The sequence below is a fragment of the Corticium candelabrum genome, chromosome 5 (assembly GCF_963422355.1).
Source record: "Corticium candelabrum chromosome 5, ooCorCand1.1, whole genome shotgun sequence".
Classification (NCBI taxonomy): Eukaryota; Metazoa; Porifera; class Homoscleromorpha; order Homosclerophorida; family Plakinidae; genus Corticium; species Corticium candelabrum.
In genome coordinates, this window is record NC_085089.1 from 5001166 (window position 1) to 5020291 (window position 19126).

Genomic DNA, 19126 nt, shown 5'->3' on the forward strand with positions numbered 1-19126 from the left:
GACTACTTCGGAAACTCCGATGTAAGTATGTATGAAATTAACCAAAACGATAAGAGATACGACGCAACAGCCCATAACACAGTCCATTCAAGCAACAAATAAGCGCCAAGCTGTCTCTGTCATCAGTCCTTGCCGAACGCTGTTAGGAATTCGGTCATGAGCTTCAGTTGTGCCTACATCAACACAACACCGCTCTCACATACAAATAGCCACTTTACGTGAGAATCCCACGCTAGACGGCTACCTTCGCATGCTTCAGTTCCAATTCAGTCAATTCAACCTGTACAAAAAATCAGCAATCACAAAACGAGACATACAGGCAACATGGATATTTATGAGCTCACCAAGCCTTTCTTGAAAGCAGCCAACCGTCTGGTTCTAAATTCCTGGAGTTCTAGAACAAGCAGAAACAAAGATCTAAGTATCGCCAACCAGCATGACCTAGTCATTGAAATCAGGGACAACGTATACCTTCCTTTCCAATATCAGACAGAGTATCAAACTTCTCTTTGGCTATCTGTTGGTTCTTCTGTGCCTGCAATGTATGCAATGTGGGCAAGCAATAATTAGATTGCCAATGACTAAAAACACTTAGTTGTACCGCTTCAACATCCTTGGATTTGGTTCGAGCTTTCTCTAAAGCTTTGTTGGAATTTTCAAAATTCACTAAACTGCGCATTCGTCTGTATAAAAGATCCTGAGAATGATTACACATGATGTGATGCATGTGAAGAGACCAGGCAATGATTGCAAAACAAACTTTGGCAGCTTTTGTGTCATTATCATAGTATCGAAGTAAATCACCCAGTTTCAGGTCTTCATCTGATGACACACGACCTTCAACTTTCTGCAGTTGCGACAGTGGTATCTTATGGATATCATCAAGTAATCAATTTGGTAATTTATCATATACCCGAATCCTGTCAAAGACTTCTGCCAGCTTGTTCATAAACCTGAGATATGCAGACAAAGAGTTGTAGCTAGTAAGTCTCATAATCGACTTCACACTAATGTAATTCCATGACTACCAGAAAGTATCATTACCTCACACGTCTGTCCTATATATGCCTTAGCTAACTGATGTCAAAGTCCTTACACCTCATGTCGGTCACAAACAGCACAAGTTGCAAGTGTTCATTTCGTGAAAAATGCATTTGCCCTTAGTCGTACTAAACAGACAGCTTCTAACTCTACGACATACAGTGTATTGACCAACTCTCCCTTCCCAACATTATGATGAATACATTTGTCACAGAGAAAAAGCTACTCAGTAACTCTGCCAATCTATTTGCTCAGTGTACAGTGACAACACAAGTGATGAATCAATTATTACACCAACCAACTCGTTTCTTGAATATTACCAGCACCTATATCTATATCTATCTGAATTAATTTTCGAATTCTTCATTACTCGGTATTTGCCTCTCCACAATGTAACTGCAGACAAAGTGTTGTTATTGTCAACACCAGTGTCTAGACAAGTGCTTTGACCAGTGTCCTCGCATTTCATAACAAATCGTCACACTGGTTGGTCGCCATTTTAATAGTCTCGTGTGGCCAGAGATTTGGCACAAAAGAGGAAAACAATTCGCAATTTGTTTCCTTCCATCTGCATCAAATGTCTGGTCTCGCAAGGCTAGTCACATCTATACTCACGGTACTAACAAATCAAGACACTATACTGTGCTGTAGTTCTATGCAAAACTACTGCCTCAATGCAACCACTGATCAACCTTTGAAAACGTAACATGAAAAAACACCACACACACCATCTACTGCTAGACTGAAGTGTGCCTAGTTCACAAATAGGCTCATGTTGCTTGACAAAGCATGTGCTGTTTGTGCTGATCAAAAGTAGTCATGCTAGCTATGTCTAGTCCTTGCTTGTATGTAACTTACTTAATTAATTAATGCCAAGCAGAGACAGCGATGAAGCTACATAACATACATTCTATAGCAGTACAAGCAAAAAAGGCATTCTAGATAATTGACCTCGAGATACTACACTGTCAAAAAATGGTTTATTATTTGTTTGTTCTGTACTGAACCAACGCAGGCTACTTGTTTTAAGTGCCTGTTATCAGCATGGAAAACTTTTCATCCTAAGCCATGATTCTTCATGCTCATCTCTGGCTGTTCAACAAGTTGAATGCCATCACCAGTTAGTAATATTGATTTGCCTTGCATTGGTTGGCACTCTTGCCCGCTGTGATAGTTTAGACGCCAAGTTATTATTGATACCTACTAGTAGTTCAAAATGCTACTAATCAGCATCACATCGTATCCTAAGACTGCTTCTGGTTCAACTTACTTCAACTTACAAGTGTTTTTACAGTAATTACACAGAGATTAAGAAACGACTCACTACACAAAAATGGTGCTGTAACAAACATACAGCACTGTATTACTGTTGGATCTAGCAAATTCTTTGAGAAACATAAAGACAACAAGTTTGTCTGATGCACATAAAAACTAAGACACCATGAGGCTGGTGATAACTTCAATTGCTAAGCCTGCTAACCTCCCACCACAATAACAGAAAAACCACAAAGGTAAATATCATCAGAATTAGATGGCAAATATAATCAGAATTAGACGTTACCTGCTTAATCCCTGAGTGTCACTGGTGCCAAGGGTACCAAAATGTGTTGAAATTGCAATATGACAATTAGCAACAACTGCAAATATCAACAAAATCAACTTAATTATATACATGATACAAAGGCTCCTACTGCTGCTATCTGCCATACCCTTATGAGATTTTGCCATTCTGTCACATCTAACAGCAGCTTCTTTAACCCTAATGCACACACACACACACACACAGTCAACATCAGTCACTACAGCGAGCACCTAGGCGGTGCTAACAACAAACTCAATGTCACTGTCTATTTCATGTTATCAAGCTTTACCCTCTAAGCAACAATAGCTACTAAAAACAATCTGTGTCTTGGCACTTATTGATTACAGTCATGATTCTCGGAAGGTTCATAGCTGTGGAAGCAAGGGTGTACACACAACTTCAATTACTTTTAGTGTAATGAAGAAGCACAGTGCTGCGCTATAGTGCTAAACCCTCAGCTGCTAGCTTAGGTTACAAGAATACATATATGGTAAGTATAAGATACAAGGTCATGTGGATGTCACTGTCACTAGACACCATATGTCAAGATAGTGTTACGTAGCCAGACCCTTTGCTGCATCATACTTCCGAAAGAACAGACTGACAAGTGCAGGTGCACATAACCGATAAACAGCGGACCAAAGAAAAGTAGATAATACCACCCACATCCATCTATCAACTTGTCGACATCTGGCCATCCAGTTGTCGGTCTACAGTTGGTATTCCTATAACCCTAGCACATAGCGTCTTCAGTTAATTATTGCAAAGTATTAGGAATTTACATGTCATTTTCTTTCTAAGCATGCTAGTTGTATGCTATAACTAAAATCATACAAAGAGACTGTCATTCACATGACCACAAAGTCCATAACACTGCTAAAAGAGTTAGTTGTGGGCCAATTGCGAAAAAGGCTTCAAAAATGCTGTCCCTGCACCCTTTGACAAACCAATTTTTGACACTTGGAGCTTGTCGTATGAGTCTATATGTTTGAGAATACCTATGTTTGGCGAGACAAATTATGTCCCATCACCTAGAACAAGACCGTTTTGCATATTAGCCAAGCAGCAATAAACTGGCACTGCGAGGCCTAACGCGCGTTATACAAGTTGAGGCAAAATCCTGATCTTGTGATGGTTTCTGCTAACTTTTACTGTGAATCTTCCAACACGTTAACTCTTGATAAATACTGCTGTAGAAAGTCTAATTATAACTTTAGTTCCAAGTTGTAACATCAATGTAGACAGCTAGGATCAATGTGAGAAATTGTGCTTTGACCGTTGTTATACAGCAGTACGCTACACTGCACTGACGTGCTGCAAATATAGTAGTTTGCGTAGTATTAGTAAACTCTAGAAAGAAAATCGAATCCAAATCTTGCACTGATCATGACTGCTTAATCAATTGATTAGAGCCATCTCCGAGCTAGTCTTCTGGTTGATAAGTTTGATAATCTCGTCAGTCTTTACTCTGAAGTAACTGCTCCCTGTAAGGTAGACTACGACCTATAGCTCTTACCGGCTTGCAGCAAGGCCAAGGTGAGGCAGAAATGGCAGTTCTTTCCACAACAGTTGCCTAGCTAACAATGATGTAGACTTTTGGGTGTCGCAGAGAAAGTAAAGTTGAAAACGTTTACCCGTGTTGCATTTACCAAGAGTGAAAGGCAATCGTTCTCCAACGGTACCTTGGTGCGACAGATCATTTTCACGACTGCATGGATGCCAAAAGGGTAGTATTTGATGAAAATTGTACAGGAGTCACATTTTCCAGTATTAATTAAAATGTATCATTTTAAACTTGGTTGTCTTTTGAATCGCTCCATCAACAGGATAGCCATGCAGAGACCACAAAAGAGTGCTAAAATCACCACGTCAATTTTTAACTCAATTAAAAGTGACCTTGTCTGGCGTGCAACATGTTATAGTTATCTCTAATTGACGGAATCGCTCTTCTATACATGTTCCAGAAATTGAATTGACTTCGTGATTGATCGCTATCTGCATTTGCCAATTGAAAATTTGGAGAGAAATCGTGGTGCATCAATTGCCACTCCTGCTTTCATCCTAGTACAGCATCGTCACAAATGCTTCCAAGCGAAGAAAAGCAGCAGCAGCAAATAGAATAGCATTTGTTGATTTTCTGTCTAGGAAATTACATGCAGCAGCCAAAATACGCACGTCTCCTTGATGGTAAGTGTGTATTTGTGTGTCACTGCAGCAATTGCTCAAGGTTTACTAATAATCAATGGTCTAGTTGTCACATGCTCAATTGATATTCCAGCACGTTCATGCAGTAAAGAAGCATGACACCCAAATATTTTTACATGCCAACCATGCAGCAAACACAAGGTGCAAATATTGTCATCTGTTTACCAGATAGTAAAGTTTTAGTGACAGGCTGCTCAGGTGCACATCAGATCCCGACACAGATTATATGGCATAAAGAGTCAAGAAATCAAAAGCACCGCATCAGCATGAATAATATTGCTTGGTCATGTCGCTAGAAGATGTGTGTAAAACACTTCCCGGGTTCATGCTTTTACTGGATGCGACAGCGAACAGCATCAGTGTTACCGACTATACTTAATTGAAAGTTGTAGCGGTCACTACTAGATAACGCAGAGAGACTCTAGATCTCTTCGCATGCATATACATCATCTATCTGAGCTCCATTAAATACATCTGATATCTACTGTTAGAAAGCTTGTCAACCATACCTAAAAGTTCTTGATAGCAAATCCAATTTCTCTTTTTAATTTTACATATTGGTTACTATGGCAACATTTTTAATTTAAGAAAACGCTGTTTTAGTCAACTTTGGACACTTTAATGCTAATAAAAACATCATTTTCGTAATCACACAAAAAATTACATAGGATAGGCTAGAAAGAAAATGGTTTGCCATGGGGTGCACGGAAAACTCACAATTCTGCACTTGGCCCACAGACTAAGTATGTAATCGTCAAAGAAGCGGTATCACAAACCAGACATACATGTTGCTCGTAATTACACAAGCAATTTTATGTTCCCATATAAAAGTATTGCGCCATAAAAGCAATTGATTTTGTGCTAGCAGATGCAGCCAGGTAGGTTTTGTTATTTCTGACAAGATTTTAAACATGAATTACACTGTTCTGGTAAAACTCTTTCATGAACGTTTGCAGTTGTGATTGGCAGTTTGTCCTTTGTCTGTGGTTGCCATGTATGACCAAACATAAATACAGCTTCTCGTGTCTGGACAGCACTAAGGGCATGGCACATTCTTGACATAGCCACACATCCATCCACATAGTCATGGAGACAGTCTGACCAGAAGTAATTTAAGCCTTACGAGTACATTAATTGCTAAGTCACGTGACTTATGAAATCCCGTTTCTTTGGGCTCACTGCTAAAATTACTGAATAAACAATCAAATTATCTGGACATGTCTGCATTCAGAATTAATTAATTAAATTAAACTGTAACAATAAAAATATTTGATTTTAAAAATCGCCTACTTTATAGTCAAGTCGCCTACTTTATAGTCAAGTCATCTCACCTTTTGTTATATTCAACCAAGAAAACTCTCTCATGCTCGAAAAACTCATCACTGTCCTGCAATAGATAAATCCATACGGTCTTAAACAAAAAATATAGACTTCTGTAGTAATGCAAATGTTAGACCTTGTGTCCACCAATAAGAGCCTCATCAACACTCTTAGTGAGATCTTTCCACAGACTACCAAGCTTTTCTTTCTTGTTCTTACCTCTCACACTCAGCTGTACAACAAATGAAAACTTACGAACAATGCAGTGGTTTCCTCATTTCTCTAGTCTACAGTGTAACCTCACTTATCTTACGACAATAAATGAAAACCAGGCAATAGAATAAGTGACATGTAGAATAGAGATAAAAAAGCAAGATGGTGGCCTTTACAATGACCAATCCAGTCAACTTCGTTTCATACTTTCATACTGCATTACACTAATACCTAGGTTACCAGGCCCTTGAAGTTCCAGACACCTCGATCTACCAGGCAGTTTCAGTGATCATGTGCAAAAACGTTTCTTACATGCATCCACAGAAATAGCGACCAGTAAGCGAAGGCGGTACGTCCTTACACTTGAGAAAAAGATAGAAATCATAAGAGAAATTGAGAAAGGAAAGTCTCAACGTCGTGTAGCTGAGATATTTAAACTGCCGAAGTCAACTGTTGGAGACATTTGGAAAGATCGAGAAAAGACCAGTTGCCACGTGTTCGGTGCAGAGGACCCAACTGTTGTACGTGAATCATAGTTTCCTCTCTTGGACGATGCGCTATCGGTGTGGTTTGTTCAGCTAAGGTCCAAGGGAGCAGCTGTCCCATCCACTATTATTCAGGAAAAAGCGCTTGCTATGTTCAAGTCACTATACCCTGATCTGAAACCAGGGTTGTTTAAGGCAAGTTCTGATGGCTTGAAAAATTCAAAAAACCATGGTGTTTGAGAGCTCATTTTGAAAGGTGAGCCAATGCTGCTGACTTGTCTTCTGTGGAGCCGTTCCAACGTGAGCTCAAAAAATGCATGACAAAAAACGAACTATCCATGGACCAAGTGTTTAATGCCGACGAAACTGGTTTTATGTGGCAAAACTTACCGTCCCGTTCACTGGAGAAAAGGAGGCCAAAAACTTCAAGGCAAAAGATCGTGTGACCCTAATGGGATGTGCAAATGCAACCAGCTCTTGTAAACTGCTGCTAGTCTATGTTCACACTGCTTGAAAACCACGCTGTTCAAGCACATGGATATGAGTCAACTGCCAGTAGATTATTATGCTCAGACGAGTTCGTGGATGAACAGAGAAATTTTCACGAATTGGTTCCATCACACATTTGTTCCACATGTGAAGCAATTTTGCAGTGGCAAAGGACTTGAATTCAAAGCACTTCTGTTAAATCGACAATGCTCCATCCCATCCATCAACCAGCAAGCTTCAGTCAGAAGATGGAAAAGTTACTACATTATTCTTACCTCCAAATACGACATCATTGATTCAGCCTATGGATCAAGGTGTTCTGGCTCCTCTCAAGCTATGCTGTTGAAAACACTTGATTCTATATGTGATATCAGAGTGTGATTCTACAGACAAGACGATTCCTAACATTATGAAAACAGTCACAATAAAGGATGCTGTGTACTGAGCAAGTCAATCATGGGAGGAGGCCACATTGTGCAGCCTCGCCAAAAATTGTAAAAAAAACCTTTTGCCGTCTATGTCAGAAACCACCTGCCAAGATGAGAACATAGAAGACAAGGATGCAGCCACTGAAGAGTCACCGAGACTTATGATGGTTCCACTTTCAATACGTTTACTCAACGTAGTACAGGGATGATGATTGTACCTGGCTCTCACCAGAAGAATGGTTGCAACAAGATGCATGTGATCCTGGATTCCAAATGTTGTCACAAGATGAGATCATAGGCTCAGTGATAGGAAAGAACTGCGCCAGTGATGACTGCAGTAAATCTGGTGACAGTGCAGAGGATTTGTGCCAGCAGTCAGCAATGCTGATGCTTATGATGCATTTGACATGGCCTTGACTAGGCTGGAAGCACAAGGTAATGTGGATTCAGCTCACATAATGCTTGTGCGTAAATGGAGAGACATTGCTGCACAGAAGAGAAGAAACAACATAAGGTAGACAAGAATATCTGCTTTCTAAATCTAATTTAAAGCCTCCAGGAGTTTGTAGATACAAGGACTCATTGTTCTCTGTGTACTTGTTCTTTGGTAGATGATATACTACACACAACATGAAACATGACCCTCTGAGATATGGATATTTCCCAGTTACAGACAGTGCAGTCCCGAGGTGCCTGAATAACCGAGGTAATAGTGTAATCATATTGTCTGAAATTCTACAGTAGATAGCAGACAAAATGATACGTTCTGAGACTAAGATGCAATTTAAATATGCAAACGTCCCACTACCACTTAGATAAATGCTCAATCAAACTGCAGTACATAATTGAGTCATGTGTTTGCTGCCTTATTAATACCTAGGTATAGATAGTCATTGGGCCAAGTCCAGAATTGTGACTTTTCCGTGCACCCCATTGCAAACCATTTTCTTTCTAGCCTATCCTATGTAATTTTTTTGCGGTGGTTACAAAAATGATGTTTATTAGCACCAGAGTGTCCAAAGTTGACTAAAACAGTGATTTCTTAAAGTCGGATTTGCTATCAAAAACTTATAGAGATGGTTGACAATCTTTCTTAAGTTAATTTAAAGCAGAAATCAGATGTATTTATAACTGAGCTCAAATAGATGATGTATATATATGCATGCGAAGAGATGTAGTCTATCTGTGTTAATAGTGACCGATACAACTTCCAATTAAATATACAGTAGTCAGTATCACTGATGTTGTTCGCTGTCGCATCCAGTAAAGGCATGCAACCTGGGAAGTGCTCTTTTTACATACATGTTCTTCTATTGATCAAGCAATATTTGTCATGCCAATGCGGCGCCTTTGATTTCTTTACTCTGTCTGCCATATAATCTGTGCCAAGATCTGATGTGAGCCCAAGCAAATGTCTCTATTAAAAATGTCATTATCTGGTGAATTGATGTACCGAAATTTCTCTCTAAATTTTCATTTGGCAAATGCAGATAGTTATCAATCACAAAGTCAATTCGATTTCTGAAAGACAAGTTATCGTGTAGTAGAGCGATTCCGTCAATTAGAGATAACTATAACATGTTGTACACCAGACAAGGTCACTATTAATTGAGTTAGAGATTGACGAGGTGTTCTGCTCTAAACTTAGCGCTCTCCCGTGGTCACTGGCTACTGTTGATGCATGAAGGGATTCAAAAGACAGCCAAGTCTACAATGATACATTTTAATACCAGAAAATATGTGACTTCTGTACAATTTTCATTAAATGCTACCCTTTTTGCAGCCTTGCAGTCGTGAAAACAACGATCTGTCGGACTGAGGTACCGTTGGAGAACAATTGCCTTTCACTCTTGGTAAATGCAACACGGGTAAACGTTTTCAACTTTACTTTCTCTGCGACACCCAAAAGTCTACGTCATTGTTAGCTAGTCAACCGTTGTTGAAAGAACTGCCATTTTTGCCTCACCTTAATTGGCCTTGCTGCAAGCCGGTAAGAGATAGGTTGTACTCTACCTTCCAGGGAGCAGCTAGTCCAGAGCAAAGACCGTCGAGATCATCGAAGTTACGGCGGAAAGACTAGCTCGTAGATAGGCAGTCATGATCAATGCAAGGATCGCATTCGAGTGTCTTTGTAAATGTTTAGACAACCTGTGTCTAGACTTATATACCTAGAGTTACAACATCAATAAAGTTCACTAATGCTACATGCAAACTACTATATTTGCAGCACGTCAGTGCAGTGTAGCGTATTACAGTACAACAACATTTCAGGTACAATGGTCAAAGCACAATTTTTCACATCCTGTACATGTTGACGTCGCAACTTGGAACTATAAAGTTCTAATTAGACTTTCTACAGCGGTATAATACCTAATTGCAAGAGCTAACGTGTCGGACGCTTCACACTAACGTCCAGTTAGCAGAGGCCATCACAAGATCAGAATTTTGCCTCAAATTATATAATGTGCATTAGGACTTGCGGTTCCAGTTAATTGCTGCGTGGCTAATTTGCCAAACCGTCTTGTTCTAGGTGATCGGACACAATCTGTCTCGCAAACATAGGTATTCTCAAACATCTAGTGTCGTACGACAAGGTCCATGTGCCAAAAATCGGTTTGCCAAAGGATGCACAGACAGCATTTCTGAAGCCTTTTTCACAATTGGCCCACGGACTAGTAGACTTTGTCTCACACACGCTATAAGTAGATGTATTCCCGTGCTATTAAATAATTTGTTGTGTCTCAATGAAATTCTATTGACAGAGCAGCAATAAAAATTGTGTTCTAACATAACCAGCATGGAGTCTACTCGTGTGTCTTGTTTCTAATCTACGGAAGACTTTGTAGTCAAGAAGTGCATATACTTTCATATTAGAACTGGACTTGCGTGATCGCATAAATTCATAATCCACAAGCTACACTGATTCTATACACACAAATTCAACGTACATACTCTGAAAATGCCCCAAATGCCTCCTTGCAATTCCGTAAACACATAGTTTTAGTACTGTGTCACGATATCTGCACTTATCTGGCACTTAACTTAATTAAACAAGCCGAATAGAAGCAAAATATTGAAATTGTCATTGTTTGCACAACATAGTAAAGTTGATAATAATTCTTAATCACTTCTCACTACTTTAAAGACCTCTTAGCCATTCAAAGCTTCAGCTAACCACTAAATGCCATACAACTAAAATTAATGATACACATGCTATAAAGAAGAACAATCTGAAGTTGATGGTTGTCCAAGTGTCAAGAAAAACATATAGCAAAGCATAATGACTCTTGTAGATGTGACAGTGACTCTTAATGAGACACGCAACACATGCATGCACTGTCTAGCAAGACCTATCTCCAATAGTGAATGAAACAGTACAAACTTCTGCTATCCAAATCCTAACACTTGATCGAAATACAACATCGTTCAAAACTAATAACAAAACCCATTATCAAATTAGAGAGTTTACACATCTTATAACCTTTTCATATGAGCTCCCTTCCAAACTGAGCTAAGCCAAGCCAAGCTAACCCATGGCAGAGAGCCGAGCCGAGTTCGCATGGCATGCCATCCAGAAAAGCAAGCCAGCTCACTTAGTAGGTGTGTCTCCTGCTATGCATGTTAGCTACATACAAGTCACTTGTTCATCAGAAACACTATGTGACGTGGGAAAGTTTGTCTACACGAGTATGACGCGAGAGTGAGGGTCTGCCTATGCAAGAGTACAGTTTGGCAGTTGGTTACAGTTCACGCAGTGAATGCAAGTACAGCTGACCCACGCTGACCCCTGTTAACCCAGTTACAAAAGCTCGTTTAAACCAAGCCATCAGCCCAATTGAATTTGTGTCTAAACAGTACAATTATTAATTTATTTAATTTCATCATGATATATATCCAAAACTAGTTAATGTTTCTAATCAATCAATTCAATTCAATCGATTAACTGCAACTAAAACTTCTAATTGACAATTCACGTTAATCAACAGTCCACCTGTACAACGCTCACCTCTTTCTCATACTCCAAGAAAACTTTAAAGCTGGGATCGGCCCTAAGTGTGCTGTGAGAAGCCAGACGAGACAGAAAAACCTCATGCATAGCGACCGTCTTCTTAAACGTAGCCAAGTACTCCCTACATCACTCACATCATGACACCGTAATGAACACATGCATCTTCAGAAAGATGTCACTCACGCTTCCAACTCAACTTTCATCTTTTGAAATTCCGATTTCGTCATCGTTCCTTCTGCTTGACCCAGCTTCGCTAGTTTCTCTCTGGATTCGTCAAAGTTCGGACGTGGAGGCGAGGGAGGAATCTGAGATATTGCAGTAACATCCACACCAACCCAACAGCAATACAGTAGTACAATAGAACAAACCAAGATGCCAGCATAGTCGTCGTTCTCCAAATAGCGATCGTGCAGCCACACAAACTCTTCGTGCAAACGAACTACGTTGAACTCGCTCTTCTTGAAAAACGGAAGAGTCGTCTAGAAACAAACGCACTGAAATATCTATCGAACAAGTACAGAGGGGAGATACGCCCACGCATAATATTTCTTGCCTTCGTGTGGACGGTGAATTTGACCTTGTCCTGCTCACTCAGCGCATCCGAAATGTCAACAATCAACGTTGTATCGGTAGACAAGTCAACGTCGGACGACGTCTAACAAAACAGCGGAACTAGATCGTGACTAGCAAAAGCCAGAATTCGAGAGACCCCACCTTTGACGCTAAGTCCAACTTGTCAAGATGGTCGGATCCATCCTAGACGACAAAGATATGTCAGCAGCAGCTACTCATTTCGCGTCAACCAGTCTCACCATCATGGTTGGGCTCTGCGACTCACTAAACGCTAGCCTTAGCGCGCTTTAGTCGGGATGGCAGAAAAGGGTAAGCCAAGATGCGTGAATTCTCTCATGTTTGCACTTCGTTGCTGTTACTTTGTTCTTGCGAACGCTAACAATTTGCTTGCGTTTCGACAGACTCTCAAGCCACAGCAGCTGTCGAAGAAATGGAAATGCAACAGAATCAGACAGCAGAACCAACGGACAACGGCACTGTAAGCTGAAGACAGGCACAAGTGTATAGTATGTGTAATGGAAAAGTTGTCCACAAAAGAGTTTTTCAAGTGTACATGTTAGGGGGTTGCTATGGATATCTGTAGAGACTGTCTAGATGTACGTGGGTGGATGAGTGTGAGGTGATTGAAGATCCTCAGATTTTTCTCAAATCAGTTTTTGATTAGCAAATGCTGAGATTGGTGTTCTAAGGAGGGGTATAGATATTTTACTAACGTGGAAACCATTTGCAAAACTATATCAACCTTTTCTGAGGAGCTTTCATAATCGGTCATAATCGAGTATCGATGTCAATCGTCCCAGTGCAGTACAGTAGCTAATCAGAGTAGCTATTCAAATCTATGCATAAGGAGCAAAATACCTGTATATGGGGTTCCAAGATTGAAGTATACTGGTCTCTGCATCAGTGAGCATGCAGAACTTGAGCATCTTTGTCACACTGTGAGATTAAACTACAGTATTACTAATAATCATTGTTTCAACTATAGTAATTGAAGCTGTGTTTATACCGTCGATTTCCACAGCTATGAGCCTGAAAACCACAATAAAATTGTCACGAAGAATTGTGAATGTAGACGTTATTTTCTTTTTAAATGTGCTACTTGTAAAATCTATTGAAATCGTACATAGCGAATGTCATTTTTCGTGACTGCAAAAGTCCGTAAATAGTCTAGTTGTTGAAGTACTGTACAGTATACGTAACAAGTCTGACATGTGGGACATAAATATCGCTCATGGGTACGTAATGTTTCCCGTAGTAATGTCGTAAACCAAGAAAGCGATTGATTTCGTGTTAGCAGTTGCAGACAGGTAAATTCTGTTGTATATTTGCGACAAGACCTGGCAATTGCAAACATGAATTACACTGTTCTGGTAAGAAACTGTTTCACGAATGCTTCACGGATCTGATTGGTGGTTTGTCCATTGTTGCCATGTACGACATAAAGGAAATACACCTCCATGATTGGGCCCACACACAGGAGGCATTGCGCATTCCTGTAGTGTGACAATGAGCATATTCGTTTGGGACCTTTCTAGAAACAGATAGAGTGGAAGGTCTGCTAGCGTGTTCGATTGGGTACTTTTCCTTTTCTAGGAGAATGAGCAGTTTCCCAAACCTTTCCGGAGACGGCTAGACTAGACTGGAAAGGTATTATGCTGTTTGATTGGTAACTTTCCTGTTTCCGAAAAAGGATAGGGCGGATAGACTTTACAACCTATCCTATCATCAGTATGGATAGAAATGATAGAAAAGCAGCTAGACATATAAAACTTAAGCCTCTACCAGCTTTGACCTTCCAAATCAACGGTCTCGCTTTGCGTAACATTTCCAGACCACTAATTGTACATATTCTGGATTGCCTATGCAAAAGTTGAACGGCAGCGAATTTCTTGTATTGGGTAGAGCAAACTCCCGAAGAGTTAGTAGACATTCTAACAAGTGGAAAAGTAGATGAAACGGCTATGACAAAGAACACGTACACTTGGGGTGATTCTGACACAGGCCAGAGAAGGTTCTGTTTGATTGGTAAACGTGCCCTTTCCACCCTGTCCAACCTAGCCTGCAGACCGAAGTCAGTTCATCCCGATGTGTTTTGAGTAGCTCTTCATCAAGTCTCATGACTTTTTCAAAGTCCCGTTTCTTATGGCTCATAGCTGAAATAATGAAGAAAATTGTATTTTGAAACAACTACGATTTATCTTAGACTTGTGATTATTGTTATATGAATAATTTAAATTTAATAGTAGTATTGTGTTGCATTGTTGTTGTGCTCAACCAGATCAGTCTGGTTTGTAGGGTCTCTTCTAAGCACCGGAAGCAAACCCTGCCTCAAAGGTGCTTAGACCATCGTGGCTGTCTAGACGGAAGACATGACTTTATGGAATCTCTGACTGGATCCAAGAAGCACTGTTTTTGTAAGTGCTGTAGGTTGTGATGACCTGGAATGATGTCCAGCCACCGTGTAATACCTGTGTGCACTAAATGCCCAATGCTCCCAACACCACTGGACCAACCAGTGTCTGACACTGTCCGACACTGCCACACGTGACTTACCTCCACTCACAAGTCACTTTGTCAACTTCTCGATGTGTTTTCTGGCAATGTTGTCATCAGCAGGACAGCTGATATCAATAACAAGACAAGTGTTTGTCTTTTTATTTCTGAAGCAGATATCAGGATGATTGGCACTAATCTTCTTAGCAGTATGGATGGATATACGGTATCCACATCATAGTAATGTCGTCCGTCTCCACATGCGTATCAGGATTGATGTCAGTACTATCTGCTCTCCACTGAGACCCCAAACATATGACAGTGGATGATGGAGGCCACCTGATTGTGTCAATCAGTGTAGTCCATCTGTGCCAAAGTGCTACAGCCTGAGCCTGCCACAATGGTTGACTGTCTCCAGGTCTGCACTGCACAAGCGGCATGTGGGACTGACATTTTGATGCAGAGCATCGCGCTCATAATACAAAGTTTGAAGAGCTTGGTCTTAAGCAGCAACAACCAATCCCTTGGTTGCAGCAGAAAGATTTGATTACTTTAGCCATCTGTAGGTCTCTTTCATGTCCACGGGTGGTTTCTCAGTGAGACGGCAATAATGACCATGTTTAGGCTTCCTGCCACAAGACTGTACAAAGAGAACTGCGATGCACATGTGAAAATGTTTCACATTTGTCTGGGGTGCTTGCTTGAAAACAACATCACATGTGTTGGTCCCACTTCTGTGCAGGTTCTGTGTCTTGTTGTCCAAAGGCAGATTCCTCTGCATCTGTGCAGTAAACTGACGTGTCGTGCATCAGATTGAATGAAAGAACCTCCTAGCATCGTACTACTGTACCATTTGATGAATGGATCAGAGCTGTCGCGAAGGTAACAATCCAGCCCACAATACAAGCCTGATATGTCGACTCAATCTGTTGTAACCCTTGACCACTCTCGGTGCTTGGATCACACAGCTGGTCAACATCTGCCGATCAAGCTGCTGCAGGTTGGCAGTCCTCCAATGAATGACACCAAAACAGTAAGTGAGAACTGGTAGTGCAAACCCATTGATGGCCAGAATCTTGTTCCAACCGTACAACTCAGTCTGGAGAACCATCTTTACTGTACAAAAGTACACTCACGACAGAGCGGCTTATGTGTGGTTATGCCCCTCCATGATGGGCAAGTGGGGTCTTTTCCCCTATCTTGGCGCCCACCAACCCGGCAGGTGAGCCCAGCAGGGTACATGTTTCTGTGTAGTCCACACGGCGATCACTAGCCAATTTGATATAGATTGCAGGCATTACGGTGACTGCGAACTCGGTACAGCATGCCTATTGGATATCAATGACCACCAGGAAAGTGCTGAACGTCATCGTCAACAAACCGTTTGCCAGACCACAGAAACTCCCCAACGACTGAAACAAGTTATAGTCTCATGGACAAAGCTAGAGAAACATGAGAAAGAACGACAGACAAGTTTGATAATTTACTGTTGTCACTGGGGTTTGAACCCCCAAACCATGGAGTGGTAGCCATTGTCGCTAACCACTAAGCCACAGCGGTAACTATATATTATTATTATGATTATTATTATAATGATAATACTTTGCCTGTTGTTAGCAAGAAGTACTTTATAGTAAACTGTGCAGCATTGTGCTTGCATCTGGGTAATCACACAATATTATTACAACTTGCTTGCAAGATTGCATTTTCTAAATAGTTTGTATAGAAAGTATAGTGTAAAGACCACTCTGGAATCCTTAGTTTTTACCTATTTTGCTCTTCTAATTCTGGCCGTGTTGGATTTTGTGAGTTGTATGGACAGAAGAACAGTTAATGTTACTTATGTCTAGAGTGCTAGAACAGCAGAAATTGAAGTAGAAGATGGTACCAATCAGCAAGTTGCTCCATCGTCCACTGACCAAGAGCAGCCTAGTTATGGAGTGTCAGAGGAAACACAGGTATTACATGCAACTTTGGAGCCAATCAGTCACAGAATAGACAGACAGACAGACAGACAGACAGACAGACAGAGACGCTTTATTCTCATATAGACTCTACTTGTACATATGCTAGGAATTTGTGAAAGAAAACCAGTGTTTGCAAACAACAAAGTCATAGATTAACTAATGGACATGGCCTGGAATGACAGACAGACAGACAGACAGATGTTGTCAAAAGGAAGATAAACGTGATAACATGCTCAAGAGACTCATTAGATGATTTATACAGAAATAAATTCCACACTTTTAGTTAAGTTAGCACTGTAAAACTGCCCTTGTGGTCGTAGATAGTTTTGATTCTACAGAAACAGTAGTTTTGCTATATTTAGATTGTAATAGAAGAATTGTTTCTGTATCTATTTTGAAATCTTTCGAGCATTGCTTCATACACTAATACGTATTATTCGTCTTCATCTTTACTATAAAGTCTGCAATGTTTATTTTTTTGTCCTGACGGCAGGCAGACAGACAAGACAAAATATTTTGATTTTGTGATAATGTTCTGATAGGCACTTGTCAATCGAGAACGGGAAGCTTTAGAGAAAGCTGGAAAATCAGCAGTTGAACTTCAATCTCTGCCAACAAGAGTCTATCTTGATCGAACTGTTGTTCCCATTTTGATAGCTGGCATGTCTGCCTTAGCCAAAGAAAGGTAACTGCATTATAATCACAAGCTTATTGTAAGTATTCTGAATAATGCTGAACTCTAGGCCACCTGAACCAGTAGATTTCTTAGCTGCTTACCTTTTGAAGAACAAGGAACAATTTTCAGTTCCAAAATAGAATCGTCACAGAGTGCAAGAGTACTACTTCCTACAACTCAAAATAATTCAGTAGGCGTATTGCATGCATCACTTTACCAATTCTGGCAAATCAAGAGATACACAAGTTTGCTCAGTTGTTACTTTGTATTTGGAAACATTACCGTTGTTGTTGTTGTTCAGTTCTTTGCTGATAGATTATTATTGAATATAATTGTTACATGCACAGCTCTGTAAACAAGTCAGTGGTTTTTAATTGCCCTTACAGACATCATAGAATGCTCTAACTGTGTTGAGCAAGTCTCGTGGTGTAATGTATGGTCTCACTGACAATTCGTTCTTGCTATGGCTTGTCACTGTATGCGTTTTAGTTTAGGAACACATGGCCCATAGGCTGAGGGGTTTGGAGTTCGGATGAACGGCCCCCTTAGCTGAGAAGGTCCGCTTTTGATACAAAGTTGCTTGTTCCATCTTGGACTCCTTCACATCTACTGTGATTCAGAAGTGCGTTGGACAAATAAATTAAGTAGTGGACTGCTTTGCTCATCTTGAAATTCATTCCTGCAGACTAGCTAGAGCTAGAACTTGAGCTCTAGTACTAAGTTTATTTCTTGCTTCTGACTCTATCAAAGTTGCTGATCTATAATTTCTGAAAACTATATGTATACATTAAAGTTAAAAATCGCGTGATGGGTTTGTGATGTCATTGACCATTTTAATGTATGTACAGCCCACTTTTAATTAAGGCCTGTATACAGTGGCAACCGGATCGCGATCCAACCGCAACGCTGTCCACACTTGCAACTGAACGCTCGCTATCCTGTGCGATCCGATCGCGATCCATTCTGGTCTAGTGTGGACAGGGCTTTAACGTTAGACTACGGCCATGCTGCAGATGGCCTGGACTTGCAGAAGAGCTTTTTCTAGCAGCAGGCATGTACATTTGGCACAAAGTCATCACCAAATTGTTGGCTTATCTGCTGTGATAGGAGTGAACAATTTTGATTGTAGACTGACAGTTGGTTCCTTGATTTACAAAGATTTTAATTAAGCTCTAGGGCTCATTGTGTTTGCAATTTGTTTACTATTGAAGTTAGAGGTGCTGTGACTTTAATTACAATTAATTAGTGCAGTTATGCATAATACCCAATGTTAGGCTTCCTGTATTGGTATTCAATAAGATGACACTGATTGCTACTGTTAGCAAATACTTATAGCTGTGAATAATGTAGTTGTTTTTGAAAATTGTAAAATACATTGTCTCAGATGGGCAGCAAATTCAGTGGTATTAGCATGTTTCATATATCGAATCAACACACACACACACACACACACACACACACACACACACACACACACACACACACACACACACACACACACACACACTCTCTCTCTCTCTCTCACACACACACACACACACACACGCACACACACCACACACACACACACACACACACACACACACACACACACACACACACACACACACACACACCACACACACCACACACACACGACAAAACT

The 19126-nt window shown here is 40.5% G+C and overlaps 2 protein-coding genes across 2 annotated transcripts; one reads left to right on the plus strand and one right to left on the minus strand.

Moving 5' to 3' along the window:
* Window positions 1-15: 15 nt before the first annotated feature.
* LOC134180623 (sorting nexin-6-like) lies at window positions 16-12619 on the minus strand. Its single transcript, XM_062647812.1, has 17 exons — window positions 12585-12619; window positions 12487-12528; window positions 12326-12427; window positions 12141-12251; window positions 11956-12077; window positions 11770-11893; window positions 6285-6380; window positions 6160-6215; window positions 2751-2800; window positions 2603-2678; window positions 914-953; window positions 761-847; window positions 602-697; window positions 472-535; window positions 345-394; window positions 245-280; window positions 16-173 (listed from the first exon to the last, which is right to left on the minus strand). Exons 1-17 carry the CDS (start codon window positions 12588-12590, stop codon window positions 123-125), a joined length of 1209 nt encoding a protein of 402 aa, XP_062503796.1. The 5' UTR covers window positions 12591-12619; the 3' UTR covers window positions 16-122.
* LOC134180625 (protein dpy-30 homolog) lies at window positions 12617-17934 on the plus strand. Its single transcript, XM_062647814.1, has 5 exons — window positions 12617-12654; window positions 12747-12823; window positions 16689-16796; window positions 17348-17490; window positions 17549-17934. The coding sequence occupies exons 1-5, from the start codon at window positions 12642-12644 to the stop codon at window positions 17619-17621; spliced, it is 414 nt and encodes a 137-aa protein (XP_062503798.1). The 5' UTR covers window positions 12617-12641; the 3' UTR covers window positions 17622-17934.
* Window positions 17935-19126: the final 1192 nt, after the last annotated feature.